The 21,318-nt window shown below is 51.7% G+C and overlaps 1 protein-coding gene across 3 annotated transcripts in view; it reads right to left on the bottom strand.

Annotated features, from left to right (window-relative positions):
• Positions 1-1,189: 1,189 nt before the first annotated feature.
• The window catches only part of ADAM33 (ADAM metallopeptidase domain 33), a 44,586-nt gene continuing 24,457 nt past the window's right edge, over positions 1,190-21,318 (bottom strand). For 2 of the 3 annotated variants that reach the window (XM_054064421.1, XM_009565731.2), the window contains exons 6-24: positions 21,089-21,275; positions 20,630-20,695; positions 20,451-20,522; positions 19,778-19,944; positions 19,583-19,667; positions 18,730-18,872; positions 14,799-14,976; positions 14,364-14,453; positions 13,152-13,347; positions 12,142-12,250; positions 11,414-11,618; positions 10,379-10,456; positions 8,609-8,717; positions 8,099-8,249; positions 6,511-6,601; positions 5,416-5,661; positions 4,346-4,509; positions 3,574-3,591; positions 1,190-2,341 (exon numbers count right to left, since the gene is read on the bottom strand). In XM_054064421.1, coding sequence (XP_053920396.1) covers positions 2,290-2,341; positions 3,574-3,591; positions 4,346-4,509; positions 5,416-5,661; positions 6,511-6,601; positions 8,099-8,249; positions 8,609-8,717; positions 10,379-10,456; positions 11,414-11,618; positions 12,142-12,250; positions 13,152-13,347; positions 14,364-14,453; positions 14,799-14,976; positions 18,730-18,872; positions 19,583-19,667; positions 19,778-19,944; positions 20,451-20,522; positions 20,630-20,695; positions 21,089-21,275 — 2,407 coding nt within the window. In that variant the 3' untranslated portion in view covers positions 1,190-2,289. Of the gene's footprint in view, positions 2,342-3,573; positions 3,592-4,345; positions 4,510-5,415; positions 5,662-6,510; positions 6,602-8,098; positions 8,250-8,608; positions 8,718-10,378; positions 10,457-11,413; positions 11,619-12,141; positions 12,251-13,151; positions 13,348-14,363; positions 14,454-14,798; positions 14,977-18,729; positions 18,873-19,582; positions 19,668-19,777; positions 19,945-20,450; positions 20,523-20,629; positions 20,716-21,088; positions 21,276-21,318 lie in introns of all 3 variants that reach the window. The other variant, XM_054064420.1, reaches the window with a different exon arrangement.

Genomic DNA, 21,318 nt, shown 5'->3' with positions numbered 1-21,318 from the left:
CTGTAGGCTCTCCCTCAAGTCTGACCATGTCAGATGTTCTTGGGAGATCACTGAAAAGAATGGAACTCTGGGGAGGTTTAGAGACCAATACAGTTCTCCTGCCTTCTGGAGGTCATCTGAGGATGATGTCAAGAGGTCTCTCTCAACCTAAATGATTCTGTGACTTGTTATCAGAGTAAGAAGCTCTGCTGGATCCTACATCCTGCCTGGATATCCACCGACCAGGAAAAATAAGGAGGTACCAGAGGTCTTCAGAGAAGACACATATGTGTGACCAAAGACTTTGAAACAAATTCCAATCAGAAAAAAGTAAGGACAGTTTAGGTCGAGGTGGCCCTAACCACAACCTGCAGAGCACCACATTTTTTAACGTGGGATAAGGAAACACCAGAAGAGTTTCCTGAGGGGTGTCCCTGAGTCTACACCATCAACAACCTTTGTATTTGTTGGACACATCTCAAATTTCATAGAATCATAGAAAGGTTTGGTAGGAAAGGTCCTTAAAGATCATCCAGTTCCACCCCTACCTCCTCCCCCACTGGATCAGGTTGCTCAAAGCCCCATCCAGCCTGGCCTGGAACACCTCCAGGGATGGGGCAGCCACAACTTCTCTGGGTAACCTGGACCAGGGCCTCACCACGCTCACAAGAGAACATTTCTTCCCAAGATCTCATCTCAATCTCCCCTCTTTCAGCTTAGAACTGTTCCCCTCGCCCTATCCCTGCACATCCTGATCAAGAGCCCCTCCTCAGCTTTCCTGGAGCCCTTTTCAGTACTGGAAGCTGCTCTAAGGTCTCCCTGGAGCCTCCTCAAAGCTGAACAACCCCAACTCTCTCATCCTGTCCTCGTCTGGGAGTTGCTCCAGCCCTCACATCATGTACATGGCCTCTGCTGGACTCGTTCTGACAGCTCCATGTCCTTGCTGTGCTGAGGACTCCAGACCTGGACGCAGGGCTGCAGATGAGGTCTCAGGAAAACACAGCAGAGGGGCAGATTTTGTCCTAGGAGAGATGGGATCTACACCAGGGCAGCTGCCATGGCACATACAGTCGGACCGAATGATCCCAGGTTTAAGAGGTAACAGAAGGGGTTCCAAGGATATCTGTTTGCACTGGTGTGGTGGGAGACCCAGAGTCCTTGGTGTCTAAAGGCTCAGAGGACTTCTGAGCAAGGAACGAGTCAGAGGAGCCAGAGGACTGTAGAAAGCCTTTGTTTTCATTTCAGACCCTGACAGAGCCGCATGTCAAGTCACAGGAAAGTGGCACGGTGTAGCACTGTGCAGGTCAACAGCACCTTTCATCTGAGGATTGTAAAGCCCTTTCAAGATATCACTTTGTTAAACCTCACAACACCCCTGTGAGGTAGGTATTTACCCCCCGTTTTACAGACGAGGGGAACTGAGGCACAGAGAAATGCAATGGCTTGGCCAAGGCCTTTGGGCAAGCCAATGATGCAGGAAGGAGGTCTTCCTGCTCTTGTTCCCGGCTTGTGGCTCCTTCCCCCTTTGGACAGCAGAGTGTTAGCAGCTCACAGAGCCACTGCTGGGCTTGCCCCACGAGCAGGGAACATGCAATGTTTATGGAGGGCTCCCGAGCCCCTTGAAAGCACCTTGGGAACCAGCTGCCACCAGCAGTTCAGACATTGAACCGTTTCTCAGATGGTTTCTCCTTCCAGGTACGGCCCCAGGATTGTCACTGCTATTTCCTGTGCAACCAGGCGGGAGGCCAGGAGGAGCCTGAGAGCTTGGATGCTTCATGGAAATGTCCCAGCACTGTATGGCAAAGTCCAAACTGGAAACCACTTTTCTTTCATGGCAAATGTCTCCCTGGAGACAAGGCCCAGCATTGAACTCTGGCAGCAATGGGTGGGTGGGCCTGGAGGAGAAGGAGGAGGTAGCTAGAAGGATATTACATGGCTTTCGCTGCCGCTGTCATCAGCATCTTTCATCAGTGTCAGATGTTCATTTGACCCCAAGTCATCCCATCCCAGCCCATGTGCAATGACAAGAAGAAACTAAAGCTGGGGGGGATAAATCGGCCAGGAAGCGATGCTGGAGTCTCCATCGTGGTAACCCCACGAACAGCTTAACCCTTAGTTATGTCACGGTACCGATTTCCCCTCTCCTCCCCTCCCACCACTACAGTTTTTGTGCATATTCTGTCTTATAAAAATAGTCCTCTGGTATCAAAAGACAAATAAAAGAGAGGAATAAAAGACCCCTGTCGCCAGCAGCAGTGCAAATCAGGAGAGCCAGCTCAGGAAGGATGGGCTTAAGGTGTCCTTGGTTCGTCACTTCTTCAAGAGAAAGGAGGTTGATTGGGCTTTGATGGCTGGGACTGGCCTAGAGCGAGAAGGAGAAATGAGACAACTCATGTGAGTGCATCCACCACAACCATCCTCCAACAGCTCAGGGAAGACAGACCAGCTGCTGAACCTGAGACCAGAGGGGACCTGGCACTATCATGGTCACTCATGTCCTCTCTCAAAGATACAACCCTGAGTTGTATCACTTTGAGGTGTTTTCTTGTGTTTGCCTTCCCTCAAGACCCCTGTAGGACGCAGAATCTACCAAAGCATGTGGTGCCACCAGCACTGAATGCTGGGAGCCCACCAACTGCAGTAATCATGTTCCTGAAGGGGTCACTGCTCTCAGCTTCCCAAAACCAGCCAAGGTGGTTTGTGCACTATCAAGAGATGTCACCCAATCAACCAAACCAACATGGAATCTATAGTCCATCCTGGGAATTATGAAACTCACCTCATCCATCTAGGAGAGGAAATAGGACCCTGGTTCTCTCTTACTCTGTTGGTAATATCAAGTGATGAATCCAAACCAGGATATGGGCATGTCCTTCTCCCTGGCACGCGTCTGGCCTTACCAGGCAACGCTTTTTAACATGGGCACCACTTCAAGAGAGGATGGCCAGGGCCAGCAAGAACAAAACTACACCATCTGGGGAGGGAGCAGAGTTTGGCTGCCAAGATGTGCCAAATCTTTCTCTTTTGGGACCACAGAACAGGCCTGGTTTATCTGCTAGAAGAGATGGGCCATGGGGATTGAGTAACACTGAGAAATTTTGGGCATATTCAGCCTCCTTGGGGTGGCAACTACAAAGACACGGGAAACTAAAATGGTCCACAAGGGTCAAAGAAGTAACTAGCAAAGCAGATCATCTGTGGATGAAGGCCAGCTTCAGTCCAGCATGGTGCCTGGATGTGGCCCACAAGCCTGGCTAGCAGGAGCAGATGCCAGCATGATCTCCTGAGATTTTAATGACCTGATTCCAGAGGATTTTTAGCTGAAAGTAGTGGTGATATTGTAGAGGGCTTGGACTGAATCTCCCAGCTCCAAACTTGAATGCCCATGTCCTCCATTCCCTTGGACATAGGTGTCCAAGCCCTGCTGTTGTCTGGGTATTCAGAGGGGCTTTGTTCTGCTCATCTAAGAGCCTCTGGGAAGGGGAACATTTAATCCCTACTTTTTGGGTCTCAGACCAGTTTTTAGTCAAGAGCCATGTCTTACAAGCAGCAAAGACCATCCCTGTGTTGGCCTGCACGGTGTCTGTGACTCACCTTTGAGGTGGCATCGGTCTGTAGGGAGGAAAGATGAAACAGAGCATCAATATACATCACTCCACTGTCCCCCAGCAGCTCACCAACAGCGCTCTCCATGCTCCGCGCTATACACAACTCCAAAGGATGGCATCTGACTTAACCCACCAGGACCTATAAGACCCAAAGTCCCAACCTTGGTCACCGCTGGCCAACCTTGGCCAAACACTATAGAGTCCTACTAGGTGGAGGCATGGCTGCCAACCCCATGCACCCACAGGCACCTTGCTTGGGTGGGCAGGTTCTTCTCCTGCACCACGCAAGAGGGAGCATGGGAACAGGTTTGTTTATGCACACAGTGTCTCCATCTGGACAAACACTTTGGTTGTGATTGCTCCCCAGGCAGAAGAATTTGGGACATCTTTTGATTTCCTTCTTAGCTGTCAGTGCTGCCCCCACATGCTCCATATCAAAGATCCTCAATGTCCTACAGACCAGTTACCCCGAAGCTGGTGGGCTTTGAACTGCTCTGTAGCTCCAGCACCGCGCACAGACCCACACGGCTCAGAGCAGAGAGCATTTCATCTGCTTCTCCCCACCCTGGCCGGTACATACCAGGGAGGAGAAGGAGAAACCCGGGTTATGGTGAAGACACCATGAGAAGCAGATCAAAGCACACCCTAGTGACATTTGGAATGTCCCACACAGACATGACCCTCAAGACTTCGCTCACTGTGTCCACCTGCAGGACCCAACAGTTGGGAGAGGTAGCGCAAATCCTCTTTAGACTTACTTTAATGGCCTGGTGGGGTGGCTCATGGCACTTGTACCCGATGTCTTGAAGTTGGTAGGAGGGACCATGACCAGCAGGGTCTGTCCATGTGCAGGAGGCAATTCTTTGGCCAGAAAAGGACTTCCAGGTAGTGGCCGACGTGGGGGCTGGTGCTTTGGAACGACCTGTGATCACAAAGTGTATGGGGAGAGAACATCCTCAAAGGAGTTCCTACAAACCTCACACCCCTGCTGCAGACTTGAGATCACAGAATCATAGAACAGTTTGAGTTGGAAGGGACCTTAAAGCTCATCCAGTTCCAACCCCCTGCCGTGGGCAGGGACACCTCCCACTGGATCAGGTTGCTCCAAGCCCCATCCAACCTGACCCTGAACACCTCCAGGGATGGGGCAGCCACAACTTCTCTGGGTAACCTGGGCCAGGGCCTCACCACCCTGACAAGAAACTGTTTCTTCCTAAGATCACATCTCAATCTCCCCTTTCAGCCTAAAACCATTCCTCCTCATTCTATCCATGCACTCCCTGATCAAGAGCGCCTCCCCAGCTTTCCTGGAGCTCCTTCAGGTACTGGAAACTGCTCTAAGGTCTCCTTGGAGCCTTCTCTTCTCCAGGCTGAACAACCCCAACTCTCTCAGCCTGGCCTCACATGGGAGATGCTCAAGGCCTTGGATCATCTCCATGACCTCCTCTGGACTTGATCCAACAGATCTATGTCCTTCGTGTGTTGGGGATTCCAGAACTGAACACAAGACTCCATGTGGGGTCTAATGAGAGCAGAACAGAGGGGCAGAATCCCCTCCCTCACCCTGCTGGCCACGCTGCTTTGGATGCAGCCCAGGACACAGTTGGCTTTCTGGGCCAAATGCTTCCAAGCATATAACAATATCCAAACTACCTTAAAATAGTCTCATTATTTACTCAGCTTTCTTCACCATTGCAAACAGATTTCTCTCTTAGGGTGGCATGACAGCTTCCCAATAGTTTCCAACCCAAAAGACCCCCTGGGCAGCCAAAATGCAGCAAGTTTCTATGAGCCTGGCAGGAAAACACGGCCAGCCAGCAAAGCTCACCAGTGGGGTCCTCACGGGGCTGCAGGGAAGAGGTTTCTTCGGAGGTGGCACCTTAGCCTGGGAGATGACTGGTTTGGTGTGGCCCATGGGCGATTTGCTGCGTGGTGGAGGTGGCCTGGCAGGCTTTGGGTCTCTCGGGCGCGGAGGGATGGAGTGGGGAGCTGGGCGAAGAGGGTGGACAATGTTGACGGGCTGGGAACCAGGCTGATGAGCACTGGGTTTGGAGGGAAATGCAGCTCGCGTTGCCTGCAGGAAGAAGAAAAGTTTGAGTATGGAGAGAATCAAGTGCATCTTCTTGAGTGCTAAAAAGCAGATGTCCCATCAAGGTCTGGGTGCTAGGGATTTGTAGGAGGAGCCTTGGGTATTTATTCCGCTTTCAGGAACCAACACTTCTTCCATCCCACCCAAAAGCTGACCATTGTGTTCCTCACTAACCATATGAGGGCACACAAGGGTGAGAAAGAGGCCTGGCCCAGGAGATATGGACCAGGACCATCTCTGGTGGAACCATACCAGATTTCCACCAGCCTGAATTACACAGATGGTAGACATTATCCTTTCTGTCTGTACCTCAGCCACCATAGCCATGCTCAAAAAGGCCATCACTTTCTTCGTAACTAAACTCAGACCCAGGTTTACTCATCCCGAGGTCACCAGAGCTGATGCAACCAGCAGCAGAAACATCTGCCTCCCTAGACCACCAGCACAAAGTCACCAGTGGGATTGCAGAGCCCCTGCTAAGCTTTGCCATGGTGATGGACAACTTCCCAGCAGAACCTCCTGGCAATCACCATGGCCTTTTGAGCAGGCAGAACTCAACTGAGTCACTTTTGGAAGGGCTGTGTACTTGTGACCAAGGCCTCCTGGTGTAGACACAGCACAAAACCAGCACGGAATACCATAGAATCATGGAATCATAGAATGACTAGGTTGGAAGGGACCCACTGGGTCATCGAGTCCAACCATTCCTATCACTCCCTAAACCATGCTCCTCAGCACCAGTTCCTTGCCGGGTTTCTAGAGGGAGATGTGATCACCCACAAGTATCAAGTCCCAGGGAGGGAAAGTAAACCTGAAAAGCAAGTCATTACTTACTTTATTAGTGTGGCTGGAGGTGGAAATGTTCCGCAAAGTAAAAGCAGCTTTGGAATGGCCACCAGTTGACTTTCGAGCCATGGTTTTGTTCCTGCCAGGGATCACAACCATAAGTCATAGATGGCAAAATAAAACAATCATTTGTGCAACGGGTGCCTCCTGAAATGCCGCGAGAGCCTGTCTCCGTTAACCGGTTGTTAACAGACCGTCTGGCAATGCTGGGTGAGCAGAGATGACAAGTTTGTCTGGAGACAATGAGCGTCATCATAGAATCATAGAATGGTTTGGGTTAGAAGGGACCTCAAAGCCCATCCAGTTCCAACCCCTCTGCCATGGGCAGGGACACCTCCCATTGGATCAGGCTGTTCAAAGCCCCATCCAACCTGGCCTTGAACACCTCCAGGGATGGGACAGCCATGACTTACCTGGGCCAGGGCCTCACCACCCTCACAGGAAAACATTTCTTCCTAAGATCTCATCTTAATCTCCTCTCTTTCAGCTGAAAGCCATTCCCCCTCATCCTATCCCAACACTATCTGATCAAGAGCTCCTCCCCAACTTTCCTGTCAGCCCCATTTCAGTACTGGAAGCTGCTCTAAGGTCTCCCTGGAGCCTTCTCTACTCCAGGCTGAACAACCCCAGGTCTCAGCTTAATGAAGTAGGTTGTTCCGTTCTGGGTTTCTCACTCAAATTGTGGCAGGTATTTGTGTGTCTGTAGCTGTACCAAGAGGGGAAAGAATGAGCATACCTTAATCCAGCTCTATTTTAGAGCCCTTCCAGCTCTTGCCTGCTAGGACCAGATGGCAAGAAAGCTTCTTGGTACAAGGCCACCTTGGTCATGACTTTCTGGGGTTGTCCTGTCCCACAGACCTCTCTTGTTCTCTGCTCAGGGGAGAGCTGAGAGCCTCATATTAGAATCAAAGAATCATTAAGGCTGGAAAAGACCTCTAAGATCATCCAGTCCAACCATCAGCCCAGAACCACTGTGCCTACTAAACCACGTCCCCAAGTGCCACATCTACACATTTTTTTTGAACACCTCCAGGGATGGTGACTCCATCGCGTCCCTGGGCAGCTTGTTCCAGTGTTTGACCACTCTTTTGGTAAAGAAATTGTTCTTAATATCCAGTCTAATCCTCCCCTGGCACAACTTGAGGACATTTCCTCTTGTCCTATCACTTGTTACTTGGGAGAAGAGACTCAACACCCACCTCACCACAACCTCCTCTCGCTGTAGATGGTGACAAGATCTCTCCTCAGCCTCCTCTTTTCCAGGCTAAACAACTCCAGTTCCCTCAGCTGTTTCTCATAAGACTTGTGCTCCAGGCCCTTCCTCAGCATCATTGCCCTTCTCTGGACATGCTCCAGTCCCTCAATGTCTTTCCAGTATTGAGAGGCCCAGGAGAGAGCTCATCACATCTCATACCAGTTGGAAATAGAAGGTCTCGTACCAGTTGGAAACAGACCCTGTGCACCACCATCTCCCCCACAGCCATTCTTCCCAGGCTGGACGCTGCCAGCAGCAAGAAAACATTTCAGAGTCTCATTGGGTCTTCAAGAGAGAAGGGGTTTAGGACGCATCACCCACCTGTATGTCTCCTGGCTCCTCCTCCTCATCTCCTTTATCCATTTATTCAGGAGTGAGTTCTCCCGACGGTACCAAAAGTAGATGATCATCATCAAGGCCGGAAGGAAGAGCAGGAAGATGAGCAGAAGGCTTATTAAGATGGCTTCATGATCTGGCAGGGAAAGCACAAAGATGAGTGCAGGGCTTGGAAAGCCAGCAGCCTCCAGCTTCACTCGATGCAAACCTCAGTCCCATCTGCCCATTCCCAGCCACTCAGGCTAGAGACATCATTGCTGGTCACATCTCCAAAAAAGGAGCAGTACCTTCTAGTGGCCTTCAATTCAAATGAGTGGCCACCAAGCAACCAGGCTGTGAGTCTGCCTGAATGGACCCAACCCAGCACATTTGGAAGCAGAGCTACCAGCAGCTTTATCGCCCCATCGACCCCTCTTGTGCCATCACTCCAGCATCACAAGCCACCAACTTGTGTCACCAGCATCACAAGCCACCAGACGAGAAGTAGAAACTCACTGTCACGTTGCACAGGGCCACTGTCCACGCTGCCACCCAAGCCTGGCTTCTCGCAGTAGGGGGGAGCCCACCCAGCATCGCAGTGGCAGTTCTTGTTGCTGTTGCAGACCTGCAGGATGAGAAGGAGGGTTGGAGACCTCGAGGGATGTATGGAAACATCAAAGGAAGTGGGGTTGTTTAGCCGTGAGAAGAGGAGGCTGAGGGGAGACCTTATTGCTTTCTACAACTACCTGAAAGGAGGTTGTAGAGAGAAGGGTGCTGGCATCTTCTCCCAAGTGACATGTGATAGGACAAGAGGGAATGGCCTTAAGCTGCACTGGGGAGGGTTCAGATTGGATATTGGGAAAAAAATATCCAAGGGTCATTGGGCTTTATCAGAGGCTGCCCAGGGAGGGGGTGGAGTCCCCATCCCTGGAGGGGTTTAAAAGCTGGGTAGACAAGGTGCTCAGGGACGTGGTTTAGTGGCAGATAGGAATGGTTGGACTCGATGATCTAAGAGGTCTTTTCCAACCTGGTGATTCTATGAAACAATGGTCCATAAGGTGAGAATGAGAGCAAATGAGAGCTCTTTCAGTCCAGGCTCAAAAGAGCTTAACCTCTGCCAACATTTACCCCTTGAGCATCACTCGGATTGTGCCTGCGTTGCCTTCAAATGTGTGATTGCAATGAAAAGAGATATTTTCTTGCTGACACTTTCATTTCCTTTCATTTCACAGAAACCTTGAAGAGAGGGATCTTGTACCCTCAGTTTTCACATCGCATGACTGGGCCAGCCTGATGCCTTTCGTATTTTGACAGGACAAGAGGAAATCACCTCAGGTTGCACCAGAGGAGGTTTAGATTGGATATTAGGAAAAAAAAATTGTTACTGAAAGAGTGGTGAAGCACTGGAAGAGGCTGCCCAGGGCAGTGGTGGAGTCCTCATCCCTGAAGGTATCAAAAAAACATGCAATGTGGTGCTTCAGGACATGGTTTGGTAGGCACTGTGGTGTTGTGTTGATGGTTGGATTTGATGACCTTAGAGGTCTTTTCCAACCTTAATGATTCGGTGATTCTATTTTGGTTTAAGTCAGAAATTGGTTAAACATCTCCCTTTCATGGCCTTTCCCATCAAACCACAGCATTTCTGAAGCACAGAATCCAAACCACGAGTCTTAAAGACACTGAGCAGAAGAGAAGGGTAAATTTAGGTGGGTTACCTACCACATTACCTAATCCAGCAGTGATTTCCTACAGCAGTTTGTTGTTTGCTTCATCTGACAAAGTCCTGCAGAGGTCAAACCTTTGTAGCCTTTAAGCTTTGCACAACAGTGGACAAACTTAGGGATATGACTTAGTAGTGGACAGGTACGGTTGGGTTTGGTGATCTCAAAGGTTTCTCCAGCCTAGGGATTCTATGATTCTATAAATATTTTCTATTCTTTGAACCACATCCCTGCCTTTTTGCTGTCCCGGTTGTGTTTCTATCTCCTGCTTTGCTCGCAGAGGGAACAGCCACCTGTTCTGAGCAATAAACACTCTCCAGTTCAAATCGGACCCTGATCCAAATTTTGCAGATGGTCCTTACATCACAAATGATCTTTGTCCTCTAACTTGGACAAGGGTAACAAAGCTCTCAGCTCACTCTCACCCCTACCTAATGCAGGTGTGAGTTATGAAAAGCAGATGCTCATTGCGTTGCAGGGCTCCTCCCTGTGGGAGATGCTTGGTTTTGCTCAAGAATCTGCCCTCATGTCAGGATCCTCCTGTAGGTCTCGGGCAATAACTCACCCCGTGGCCGTTGCATCGGGAAACACACTTTTCCAGCTCATAAAGGGAGGCATTCTGGCACCGTCGATCTTTGCAAACCTGAGAGAGAACCAAAAAGCTGAGGTTCAAGAAAGAAAAGAGAGAGGGGGAGACAATGATCTTCTGGCTTCACTGAGTGAAGACTTCTGGAAGGATGTTGCCCACTGGAAAGTGCGAGTTGGTTAAATCTTATTGTTCCAGGTTAATGCATTTCACTTCAATTTTCAGCACAGTCCAGGAAACCTCTGCCATTCCCCTATCCAGGATGGCTCAGTGGAGATCAGCCACCACCACTTCCACCCCCTACCCCTGACAACCCGCCTGGCAGCTCCTGGAGAAGGCATTTCCCATTTGGCCCTAAAAGGCAGACACCAGCCAGAAAAAAATGACACTGGATTTTGAAACCCACCATCCTTCCTCATGAAAAATGCCGACAATTTGGCTTTCCTTCCCAAACTGGGATGGAAATTGCACAATTAAAATGTTGAATAGCACAGGATGTCTCTCCTTAGCCAGCGCAGTCTGGCATACATCCCTGCTACCGTGTTGTCTCCCAGGCTTCTGGCCTTTCTCAGCAGAACTGACCCTCTGTGAAGCACTCGGAGATGCAGAAGCTGTAAAAAACCCTCACGTTCAGTTAGCAGCATCTGTTTGGATCTGTCATCTTGATTCCTAACACAGCCTTCCCCTGGGAAAGAGTTTATTCATAGGAGGAAGCCTCATCTGTCAGGTCTTGGGACACATAACTCCTGTTGGGGTTGTTCCACTATGCATTAGATCAGTAAAGAAGGATGGAGGCCAGAGAGAAGAATTTGGTGGCCAACAGACAGACATCTGGTGATGTCTAGAAATGCCTTGCTTGAGATGTCACCAAGGCAATATCTGCAAGTGTGGGGAAACCACATCCCATGGCCCGTCTGTAACGCAGAGAAGAGCCAATGTCCACTTTGGAGCTGAGAGTAGAGCCAAGGTGATGATGTCCCCTAGAAGACCCCAGCCCTAGGAAGAGGTACTAACCATCCCATCTCCACATTTCGTCCCTGTCATCACCAGCCCGGGGTCAGAAAGGTCGTCTTCATCATCCTTCGCGGTGTACATGTAGGTCCCTCGGCACTTCACCTCCCGCCCGTTGAAACGGATGGTGGTGTCAATGGAGACAGTGTTGGTCCCTTGGGGCTTCTTTGCTGAGCTCTGGCACTGGATCTTGCCACACATAGCATCCCTAGGAGCAGGACACAGCCGAGGTGAGCGCAGACGTGGGTACCAGCCACCCCACCCTCTCTTCTCCATCACCCCCTGCCCCACTGCCTGCTGGCTCGTCTCCCTCTGAATTTATGTTAGACTGTGATGGAAGAATCTCAGCAGGATCGGAAATGACAGATAAATCATGGACAGCATAGAGAAATGGTGGAGCGAACAGATAAGGCAGGTTGCCTCTAACTTCCCTGGTCTAACTGGAGACCGCACATTCCTTCGAATAGCATTCTCTGCTGATGTTGTCTCTGATTTTGCTTTCAGAGTGGGCTGGGAGGTGATGCATGGTGGGACAACCTCCCAGCAGTGACAGGGACTGAGCCCAGGAACGATGTGGTGGCTTCCTGAGGTCCAAAACAGAGCTGGCGCAAAGGGTGATGCCAAGAGGCTGGGGTAGGACCTTGCCAGTCTCTTCACACGGGTGGGCGGTGAGAGGCAGGAGGTGCAAAAAGAGGTGATGAGGCACCCATGAACGCCAGCGTTGCACCCACCTCTTCTCGCATTTCACATAGCGCCCTTGGCTGTCTTTACCGCAGTTGCCATAGGTGTTGCCAGCCATGTTCACATCCTGGAAACAGGCGTCTGGGGCCGGCCAGGCACCTGCAGGGGAGGAGGAAAGGTCCCATGTCAGATGAGGAAAGCAGCCAGCAGGCAGAAATACCAACACCAGGAGCACAGGCTGAATGTTCATGGAGGAAACACCATGAAAAAGTCTTCTGGAGCTGCCAGGCCAAGAACACCACAAGAGGGGCTTTGCGTGACCAGATCCAACAGGAGATGTCCCTGCCCATGGTAGGTGGTTGGAACTGGAGAGGCTTTAAGGTCCCTTCCGAGCCAAATCATTCTATGATACATCCCATCCATTGAATACATCGCCATGCTGCTCATGATCCCCACGCTGCACGTGACTCCTTACACAGCCTGAACGCTATGAGTGGCTTCGGCTTTGCATGAGCTCATCGGCTGCAGAGCTGTGCGTGGCCTCCTCGCTTCGGTTAACCCATCCTCTGCACATGGCCCTCGTGCTGCCTGCAGACTCCATGCTGCACTTGGCCCATAGGTGATGTGGCTCTTCAACACCTCCAGGGATGGGGCAACTGTGACTTCTCTGGGCAACCCGGGCCGCTGCCTCACCACCCTCACAGCAAAACATTTCAGATCTCATCTCAATCTCCCCTCTTTCAGCTTAAAACCATCCCCCCTTCACTCCCTGATAAAGAATTCCTCCCCAGCTTTCCTGGAGCCCCCTTTATGCGGTGCGGGAGGCATAGTGAGTGGGCGATGGACACAGCAGAGGACCAAACACCAGCGGATGTGCATGCACAGCACCTCCAGCCCTCCACACCAGCCCATTGATGCAGATCCCATCCCCGTGGATGGGGACAACCCAATCCCTCCATCCGCCACCCACCAGCTCCATGGACAGAGGCTACGGGGAGAGATAGTGCCAAGATCCAGAGAAGGGTGCCAAGAATGTAGGGCTGGTGGTGGTGGGACTCACCTGGACCCCAGAGCTGGACACATTGTTGTTGGTGGGTCATGCACATGCCGTTGTTGCAGTAAGCCTCGCCGTAGGCGCAGGATGAGCCATCCAGCAGGTAAACGTTGGCCGGGCAGTAGGGTGAGGCACCAGTGCAGTATTCAGGGAGGTCACAGGATCCTGCTGCTTCTCGGCACATGGTCCCAGCCACCTTCAGCTGTCGCCGGAGGAGAGAGAAACATTAGCACTGAGCAGCAGCAAAGCGGGCAAGCTGGTATTGCTGCTGCCTCCCAGTATAGCTTGGGGCCATAAACCATCTATAATGTCCCTTGTGGGACTACGTGGGGCTGTAGGCATAAAGCCAGGTTCCTGGGCTGGTCCCCAGCCACAGAGAAGCCATAAGAAACTCTCATATGAACATGAGTTTATGCATAACTGTTCTCATTTGACCCCATGGGGTTGACCCTAAGGACATCATAGAATAGTTATGGTTGGAAGGGACCTTAAAGATCATCCAGTTCCAAGACCCCTGCCATGGGCAGGGGCATCCCACTGGCTCAGGCTGCCCAAGGCCCCATCCAACCTGGCCTTGGACACCTCCAGGGATGGGGCAGCCACAACTTTCCATGGCAACCTGTTCCAGTGTCTCACCACTCTCATGATGAAGAAATTCTTCCTTATATCAAGCCTAAATCTGCCCCTCTCCAGTTTATACCCATTGCCCCTCATCCTATCACCACAAGCCTTTGTGAACAGCCCCTCTCCAGCTTTCTTGTAGCCCCTTTCAGGTACTGGAATGCCGCTATAAGATCTCCTCAGAGCCTTCTTTTCTCCAGGCTGAACAACCCCAACTCTCTCAGCCTGTCCTCGTATAGGAGGTGCTCCAGTCCTCTGATCATCTCTGTAGCCTCCTCTGGACCCATTCCAACAGCTCCATCTCCTTCATATGTTGAGGATTCCAGAACTGGACACAGGACTCCAGGTGAGGCATCACAAGAGAGGACTAGAGGGGCAGAATCCCCTCCCTCGCCCTGCTGGCCACGCTGCTTTGGATGCAGCCCAGGACACGGTTGGCCTGCGCTGCGAGCACGCATTGCCGGCTCATGTCAAGCTTCTCATTGATCAGCACCGCCATCGAGTACATGAGTCCTGATGGAATGGTGTGGCTGCATCTCCCTGCTCATCCCATGGGTGGGTAGGTGGGAATGCTGGAGGGCAGGGCGAGAGGCTTACCTTGCAGCTCTGGCAGCAGTCACCGTGGGCACACTGGGCCCCCGCCTTCAGCGTGCAGTTGTGTGCATTGCAGCATGGGTTGGTGCACTCCTGCATGGGCAGAAGACACCAGCAATTCAGCAAGTCCATCCCTTCCCCGTTGCTGCCCCCAGGTCCTTTCCACCCTTCACAGCATCGCTCTTCTCATTTTGCCAATGGGAAAACTGAGGCACAGGGAGGGATAAGGAAAACCTGAGCACTCTGGGGCAAAGAAGAAAGCCAGGACCAGGTTAAATGGATTAAGGAAGGTGAGATAGAGTTGGAGTCCCTGTGGTGACCAGCAAACCCTTTCCCTTGGAAACACCCTTCTCCTCGTGAGCTGCATCCTGTCACCGAGCAGCTGGGCTGAGCTGCAAAAGCCTCTGTGGGAAAGCAATGCACAACCCAGCACCGTACCTCCACCTCCCCACAGTCACAGTCTTCTCCTTCCTCCAGAAAGCCGTTGCCACACTTCCGTCCCACCACTAGGTCCTTGGTGTCAGGCAGGTTGAAGAGACACATGCCACCTCCCTTCTGGAAGTAGTTCTCCAGCTGCCTCTTGCTGCAGGAGCTGAACACGCGAGGGAAGGGGTGTCTGCGCAGGGGACAGATGGGGAGGGGTGGAAACCGGGACGATCGGAACCAGGAGAAGGTGGAAAACCACAGTCAGAGCTGGGAAATAAGGACACGGGCAAACTGGCACAAACCCTTCCAAGAGCAGAAGCCACCATCGACCAGATGCATCAATAACATGAACATCCCCCACCCCAGCTCACACGGCTGAGCATCAGATTAACAACCAAGGGACACCGCACTGAACCCCAATATCCACCAGAATGGGATGGGGTGGAGAAGCAAAGCTGCCATAAACCCTCCTGAGAATATCAGCCCTCCAGCAAGGAACCTTTTGGAGACTGGAAGCCCCCATGGTCTGAACCTCAAAGGCCAGGAAGCACTCATGCTTGCAGGCTCTCCCAGTTCGATGCAGGTGTAGTTGTCACCTCTGTGCCTTGGTCCTCTGCAAGTGGGACAGAAGCCACAGACCTCCCTGTCCTAACCACAAGGTAGGTCTCCACATCTGCAGTGACTCAGACTCAGGATGTCTGCTAAATATGTACCTGATGTCACCAAACCACTAATAAGAAATACCAGTTCGGGGCTACTTAAACACCTTTGAGGTTGGGATGGAGAATCATAGAATGGTTTGAGTTGGAAGGAATCTCAAAACCCATCCAGTTCCAACCCAACTGCCATGGGCAGGGACACCTCCTACTGGATCAGGCTGCTCAAAGCTCCATCCAACCTGGCCTTGAACACCTCCAGGGATGGGACAACCACCACTTCTCTGGGCAACTCCCCACCCTCACAGTAAAATATTTCTTTCTAAGATCTCAATCTCCCTTTTCAGCTTCAAACCGATCAAAAAAAAAATTAATCCTCTAAAAATTAAAGAAAAATAGAAGAGAAACACACAAAAAATAACCCCATGTTAAATCATTCACATGGCCTGAGTAGCAAAAAAAACTATGAAATCAGAGCCTAGTACATGTCAGGCCACTTCTCTAAGAGCCCAAATGGGTTTTCCCATAAGGAGAAGGAAGAAATGGTGAGTTTCTAGAGAAACTCCGAGCATAATTTTGCACATTTGTGGGGGTTTGTGTGATGTATTAAGAAGGAGGAAGCAGAGTCAGGGCTGGGCACCGCTCTCTGCTTCAGTGCTGGTTTCAGTTCCTCCTATCGCTAAAGAAGGATTTGATTTCATGTTAAGATATCTCATTTCCGAGATGACGCAGAGGGCTTTCTCTAAAAGTGATTTTGAAGGCTGGGAGAAATCTCTTGAGCTGTAGGGAAAGCTGTAAATCCACGCGAGTTATGGGAGGGTAAGCGGATGAGTGCACCCAGAAGGGGGTGCATGAATGAACAAACAGGGGACAGGCTGAAAATGGCCAGAAATATGTTTCCTGCCCATGTGGGGTAAAAATAAGAAGGAAGATGGCTGAAACAGTTGAGTTTGTCCATCCTGGAGAAGAGAAGGCACTGGGGAGACCTTAGAACAGCTTCCAGTACTGAAAGGGGCTCCAGGAAAGCTGGGGAGAGGCTCTGGACCAGGGAGTGCAGGGATAGAATCATAGAATTACTTGGTTGGAAAAGACCTTTGAGATCATCGAGTCCAATCATACCTGTCTGCTACTAAACCAGATCTCTGAGCACCTCAACTACCCAGCTTTTAAACACCTCCACGGATGGGGACTCCACCACCTCCTTGGGCAGCCTCTGCCAGGCTGAGAAACCCTTCCATGAACAGGTTTTTCTTGATGTCTAATCTGAATGGCCTGGAGGACATTTCCTCTCATCCTATCTCGTGTCACTTGGGAGGAGAGACCAACACCCACCTCGCTACAACCTCCTTTCAGGCAGCTGTAGGCAGTGATAAGTTCTCCCCTCACCCTTCTTTTCTCCAGGCTAAATAATGGCTAAAATAGGACAAGGGCGAATGGTTTTGAGCTGAAAGAGGGGAGATTGAGACGAGATCTTAGGAAGAAATGTTTTCCTGTGAGGGTGGTGGGGCGCTGGCCCAGGTTGTCCAGAGAAGCTGTGGCTGCCCCATCCCTGGAGGTGTTCAAGGCCAGGTTGGATGGGGCTTGGAGCAACCTGATCCAGTGAGAGGTATCCCTGCCCATGGCAAGGGGGTGGAACTGGATAGGCTTTAAGGTCCCTTCCAACCCAAACCTTTCCATGATTCTATAAGAAATGTCACAGGCAGATGTCATCTTGGAGATCTTTGCAGGGTGAGCAGGGGCACAGCTGAGCTGCAGCATCTGCTACTACTTTGCATCTCATCCAGCTCTGATGGGGTGGGGGCAAGATAATTAATTATTAGGATAAGTAGCCAAGTGCACAACTGCCTCGTCCTGGAAAACTGGTGCTTTTCCCACCACAATCCACCTAGGCAGATACTAAACCCCATGGGGTGAGTGTTGTGGTCTAACAGACTCATGGTTAAACAGCCTGGGGACACCTTGACACCGCATCATGGGTTTTGACTCTTATTTATTAATTGGAAGAGCGGGTGGGTTCAAATAATGGGGAATAAACAGCTGCTTTTCTGCAGTATAGGGAATTACTGGACATTAGGAAAAACTTCTTCTCAGAAAGGGTTCTCCGGCCCTGGCAGAGGCTGCCCAGAGAGGTGGGCATCCCTGGAGGGATCTTAAAGACATGTAGATGAAATGCTTAGGGATATCATTTAGTAGGGGACAGGTATGGTTAGGCTTGATGATCTCAAAGGTTCTTTCAAACCCAGGGGTTCTATGATTTGGGATGACTGTGTTGTCAGGAGCTGAAAAATCCAAGACGAGGACTTTGGAAGGGAAAGTGGCTCCAACCAGCTGTATTTCATACAGTTCTAGGTTGAATTACGGGGTAAAAGCACAGGGAAACAAACCTGGAGGGTGTTAGAGGTCAGGAAAGTTAATGACAGGCACTCTGGAGCATCATGAATCCAGATTTAGTGGGGTCATAGAATCATAGAAGAGTTTGGGTTGCAAGGGACCTTAAAGATCATTTAGTTCCAACCCCTGCCATAGGCAGGGACATCCCACTGGATCAGACTGCCCAAGGCTCCATCCAACCTGGCCTTGGACACCTCCAGGGATGGGGCAGCCACAACTTCCCCGAGCAACCTGTTCCAGTGTCTCACCACTCTCATAGTGAAGAAATTCCTCCTTATGTCTCACCTAAATCTGCCCCTCTCCAGTTTATACCCCTTACCCCTCATCTTATCACTCCAAGCCTTTGTGAAGAGTCCCTCCTCAGCTTTCCTGGAGCCCCTTCAGGTATTGGAAGTTCACTATAAGATCTCCTCAGAGCCTTCTCTTCTCCAGGTTGGGTAAAGGGGAGGGATGTGAGCTCACCCCATCACAACCACGCGGTGCTGTGAGTCCCCAGCAGCGTGACCAGAACTGGGCACTCCTTGGCCGTCTGGTCTTATAATAAAGAATAATTTCACTGTGCTGAGATGTGGGATAGAGTAGGAAAATGCTTTGGATTCTTATAATATGTCTAGAAGGTGACACCCATTTGTCTCCATCTTTAGCTGTTTTGGGATGGGGCTGCTACTCCTCAAAAGCCACCAGCCCTGCCTGTTCCTGGGTACTGGGATGTTCTCGCTCCATGGAAATGGGATGCACAGGGAAAATGGGGAGAGCAACCAGCTGAGTCCCCCTTCGCAACAGCCACTGCACCCACTATGGGTGCCTTGCAAGACCCCTCCCTTCTCCCCAGCCCACCCAGCTGCAAACAACATCCAGAACCTGCTGAGATGCCTCCTGTCCCCATCACCACTTACCCGGTGGCCGCTGCCATGACACAGCCGCCTTGCTCCGGGGTGGCCTCCACGCAGCAGCCAGTGCTGTCGTGGCTCATGCCGAAATTGTGGCCAATTTCATGGGCCATAGTGGCGGCTGCTCCGATGGGCTGCTCCGAGTGGTCCTACATAAGGATGGGGAATGCATCAGCACAGCAGCCAGAAGCGATGAAGAAAGGTGATCCCACACCAGGGAATGGAGTTGGGATGATGGAGTGACCACAACAACCCCAAGATTACAGCTAGATCCCATGGGAGGGACAGAGAGAGGGATGGAGATTGATTCATGGCTGAAGTGAGGTTTGGTCTCCTAAAAGTCCCACAAGTCTGTTGGGAAGCTCTTTTGCTGGAGCCAACTGCTGAAAACCTGGGGCCTTGGAAGGTGCACCCTAAAATCCAGAAACCTTGGTGCCCCACACCACCACCCTGCTGAAGGACCACAGGTCATTTAGGAACTACAGGTCACCTCCCATCAGGAGGAGGAGGAGAACAGTTATCTGTGGTGGAGACGACCCTACAAAACCAGAGAGTGTAAGCAGGGAATGAGCAGGGCTATTCCATACGAGGGGCAGAAGAGACACAGGAGATCCCAACGCTGCTGCGGGTGCACATGGGGTGGGAAACCTTTAAATCAGCCCTTTCCCACCCTCCTTACAACTTGGACAACATCTGAGAGGGGTAAGGAGCTACGAGCATCAGTTTGCTCTCAAGCTGCATGCCAGGACCAAGTCTGGGTGGCTGGTCCTCCAAGTCCATGAAGAAACACAGCAAGACAGGGTGGCAATGGGGTCCTCCAGCCTGGGAGGAGCAGCAGGGACCTCCATGCCTCTCTTACCACACTGACACCTCCAGAGTTATCTGCGCTGCACATCCCCTCCAGCGGGGCCATGCCGATGGTTGTCCCCCTGAATGTCTTCCCTCTGCCCAGAAAGAACAGAGGAGCAATTAGCACCTATGGGGTGATTTGGAGACCCCGGTCCAAGGTGGGAGCCTCATGCTCCAACGTCCCAAGGTTTACAAGGGTGCTCACGTCAGCAGCTGGGCGTTGTCATGCTTCTTGCGTGACCTCAGCGCCTTCTTCCACTGCAGGAAGGACCAGAGCGTGGTGTTGGCGTCGCTGGTGACGGCGCACTGGTCCCGCTCTGTCCACACCTCCAGGCCGATGAGGGCCACCTTGATATTCAGTGACCTGTAAAACTGCAAAGAGGGGACAGGGATGGAGGGGATGGGGACTGGCATTTGCTGTAGATCCTTCAGCCTTGCCATGGCGTTTCGGCTGGTGGACCTCCATGCTTTCCTTCCAGCTGGGTGACTTGGGCACACACTTGTCCCGCATCCTCCTGCAAGTATGAAATCTACAGACACAGGCATGGCCACAGGAGACAGTCACGGTGGCACGATGCCATCAATCAGCCAACGATGCCTAAACGTGTCCTTCCTTGCATCAAGGACGCCAGCATTGATTCCCATCATCACAGCAGGGCAAGAACCACCACACCCTTCACTGTTGCAGCTCAGCCATGAGTGGCAAAGCATTTTCCACCACATGCTCACCTCTGCCATCTAAACTCCTAGACCTAGAGACAGAGGAACACTCCCTGAGGGCCCCCACCAGGCTGGACCCAACTTCAGGTGCTTTCAGATGCACTGGGCATCATGAAGGTGGTCACAGGGACCAGCTGGTCCCTCTCATGGGCTGATACCTTGTCCACGTAGTTTGCAATCTCCACGATGCGCTGCTTGGTGTGGCCCAGGTTGAGGTTCTGGTTCCTGTACTGCAGAAAGATGGGGAAGGGTCATAAGAGCAAGAGCAGGGAGGGAGACGGAAAGAAGTCCAGGCTTTTTGTCAGGGGACCAGGTTTCTGCCCTTCACAGCGCTCACCAGTGTGTGATCAGCAACGATGAAGAGCTCCATGTACTTCATGGTCCTCCAGGCATCTCTCTTTGCCTGTAAGCCAGACAGGAAAGCTGAGAGGAGCAAAAGAGTGAGCAGTCCATGGCTTTGGGAGTTTCAGGCTCCCCATATATGGCAGAGCTGCCCAGGAGGCACAGCTGAGAGGGGAAACTGAGGCAAGAAGAAAACTTTGGGTGGCTACAGCACAATTCCCAATGTCACCTCACGTCACATCCCACACCATACAATGCAGCACTGGTCCCCAACCCACACATCGTCCCTTCGAGGCCTCCTGCCCAAGCTCAAACCAGGTCAGCTGCTCACACAGACCCCTCATGTCCCATCCGCCCAGATGCCAGGGTGATGGGCACCCCACCACAAGCTACAGGTGTTGAGCAGGGGTACAGAAGGACCCTCCGCGAGCAAAGCGCCCCAAAATGGATTTACCCGGTGCTGCACCGGTTGGAAGAGCCGAGCGATGTCAGCGATGCTGCTCACAAAATCATCACCGTGGCCGCAGGTCCCACCTTGGATGGGCAAGTGCTCTGCGCGGTGGATGACGTGGTGGCCCGGCTCGGGGGTCCCCAGGGGTTTCAGGTAGTAGCTGGAGTTGCTGCTTAGTACGATCAGGCCCCTGGTAATGAAAAGCAGCCCCTGATGACTCCTGTGGTGCCTTC

Source organism: Cuculus canorus, chromosome 4 (genome assembly GCF_017976375.1).
Source record: "Cuculus canorus isolate bCucCan1 chromosome 4, bCucCan1.pri, whole genome shotgun sequence".
Lineage (NCBI taxonomy): Eukaryota > Metazoa > Chordata > Aves > Cuculiformes > Cuculidae > Cuculus > Cuculus canorus.
The sequence above is the reverse complement of the archived record's forward strand: the minus strand, read 5'-3'. Positions and strand labels throughout refer to the sequence as shown.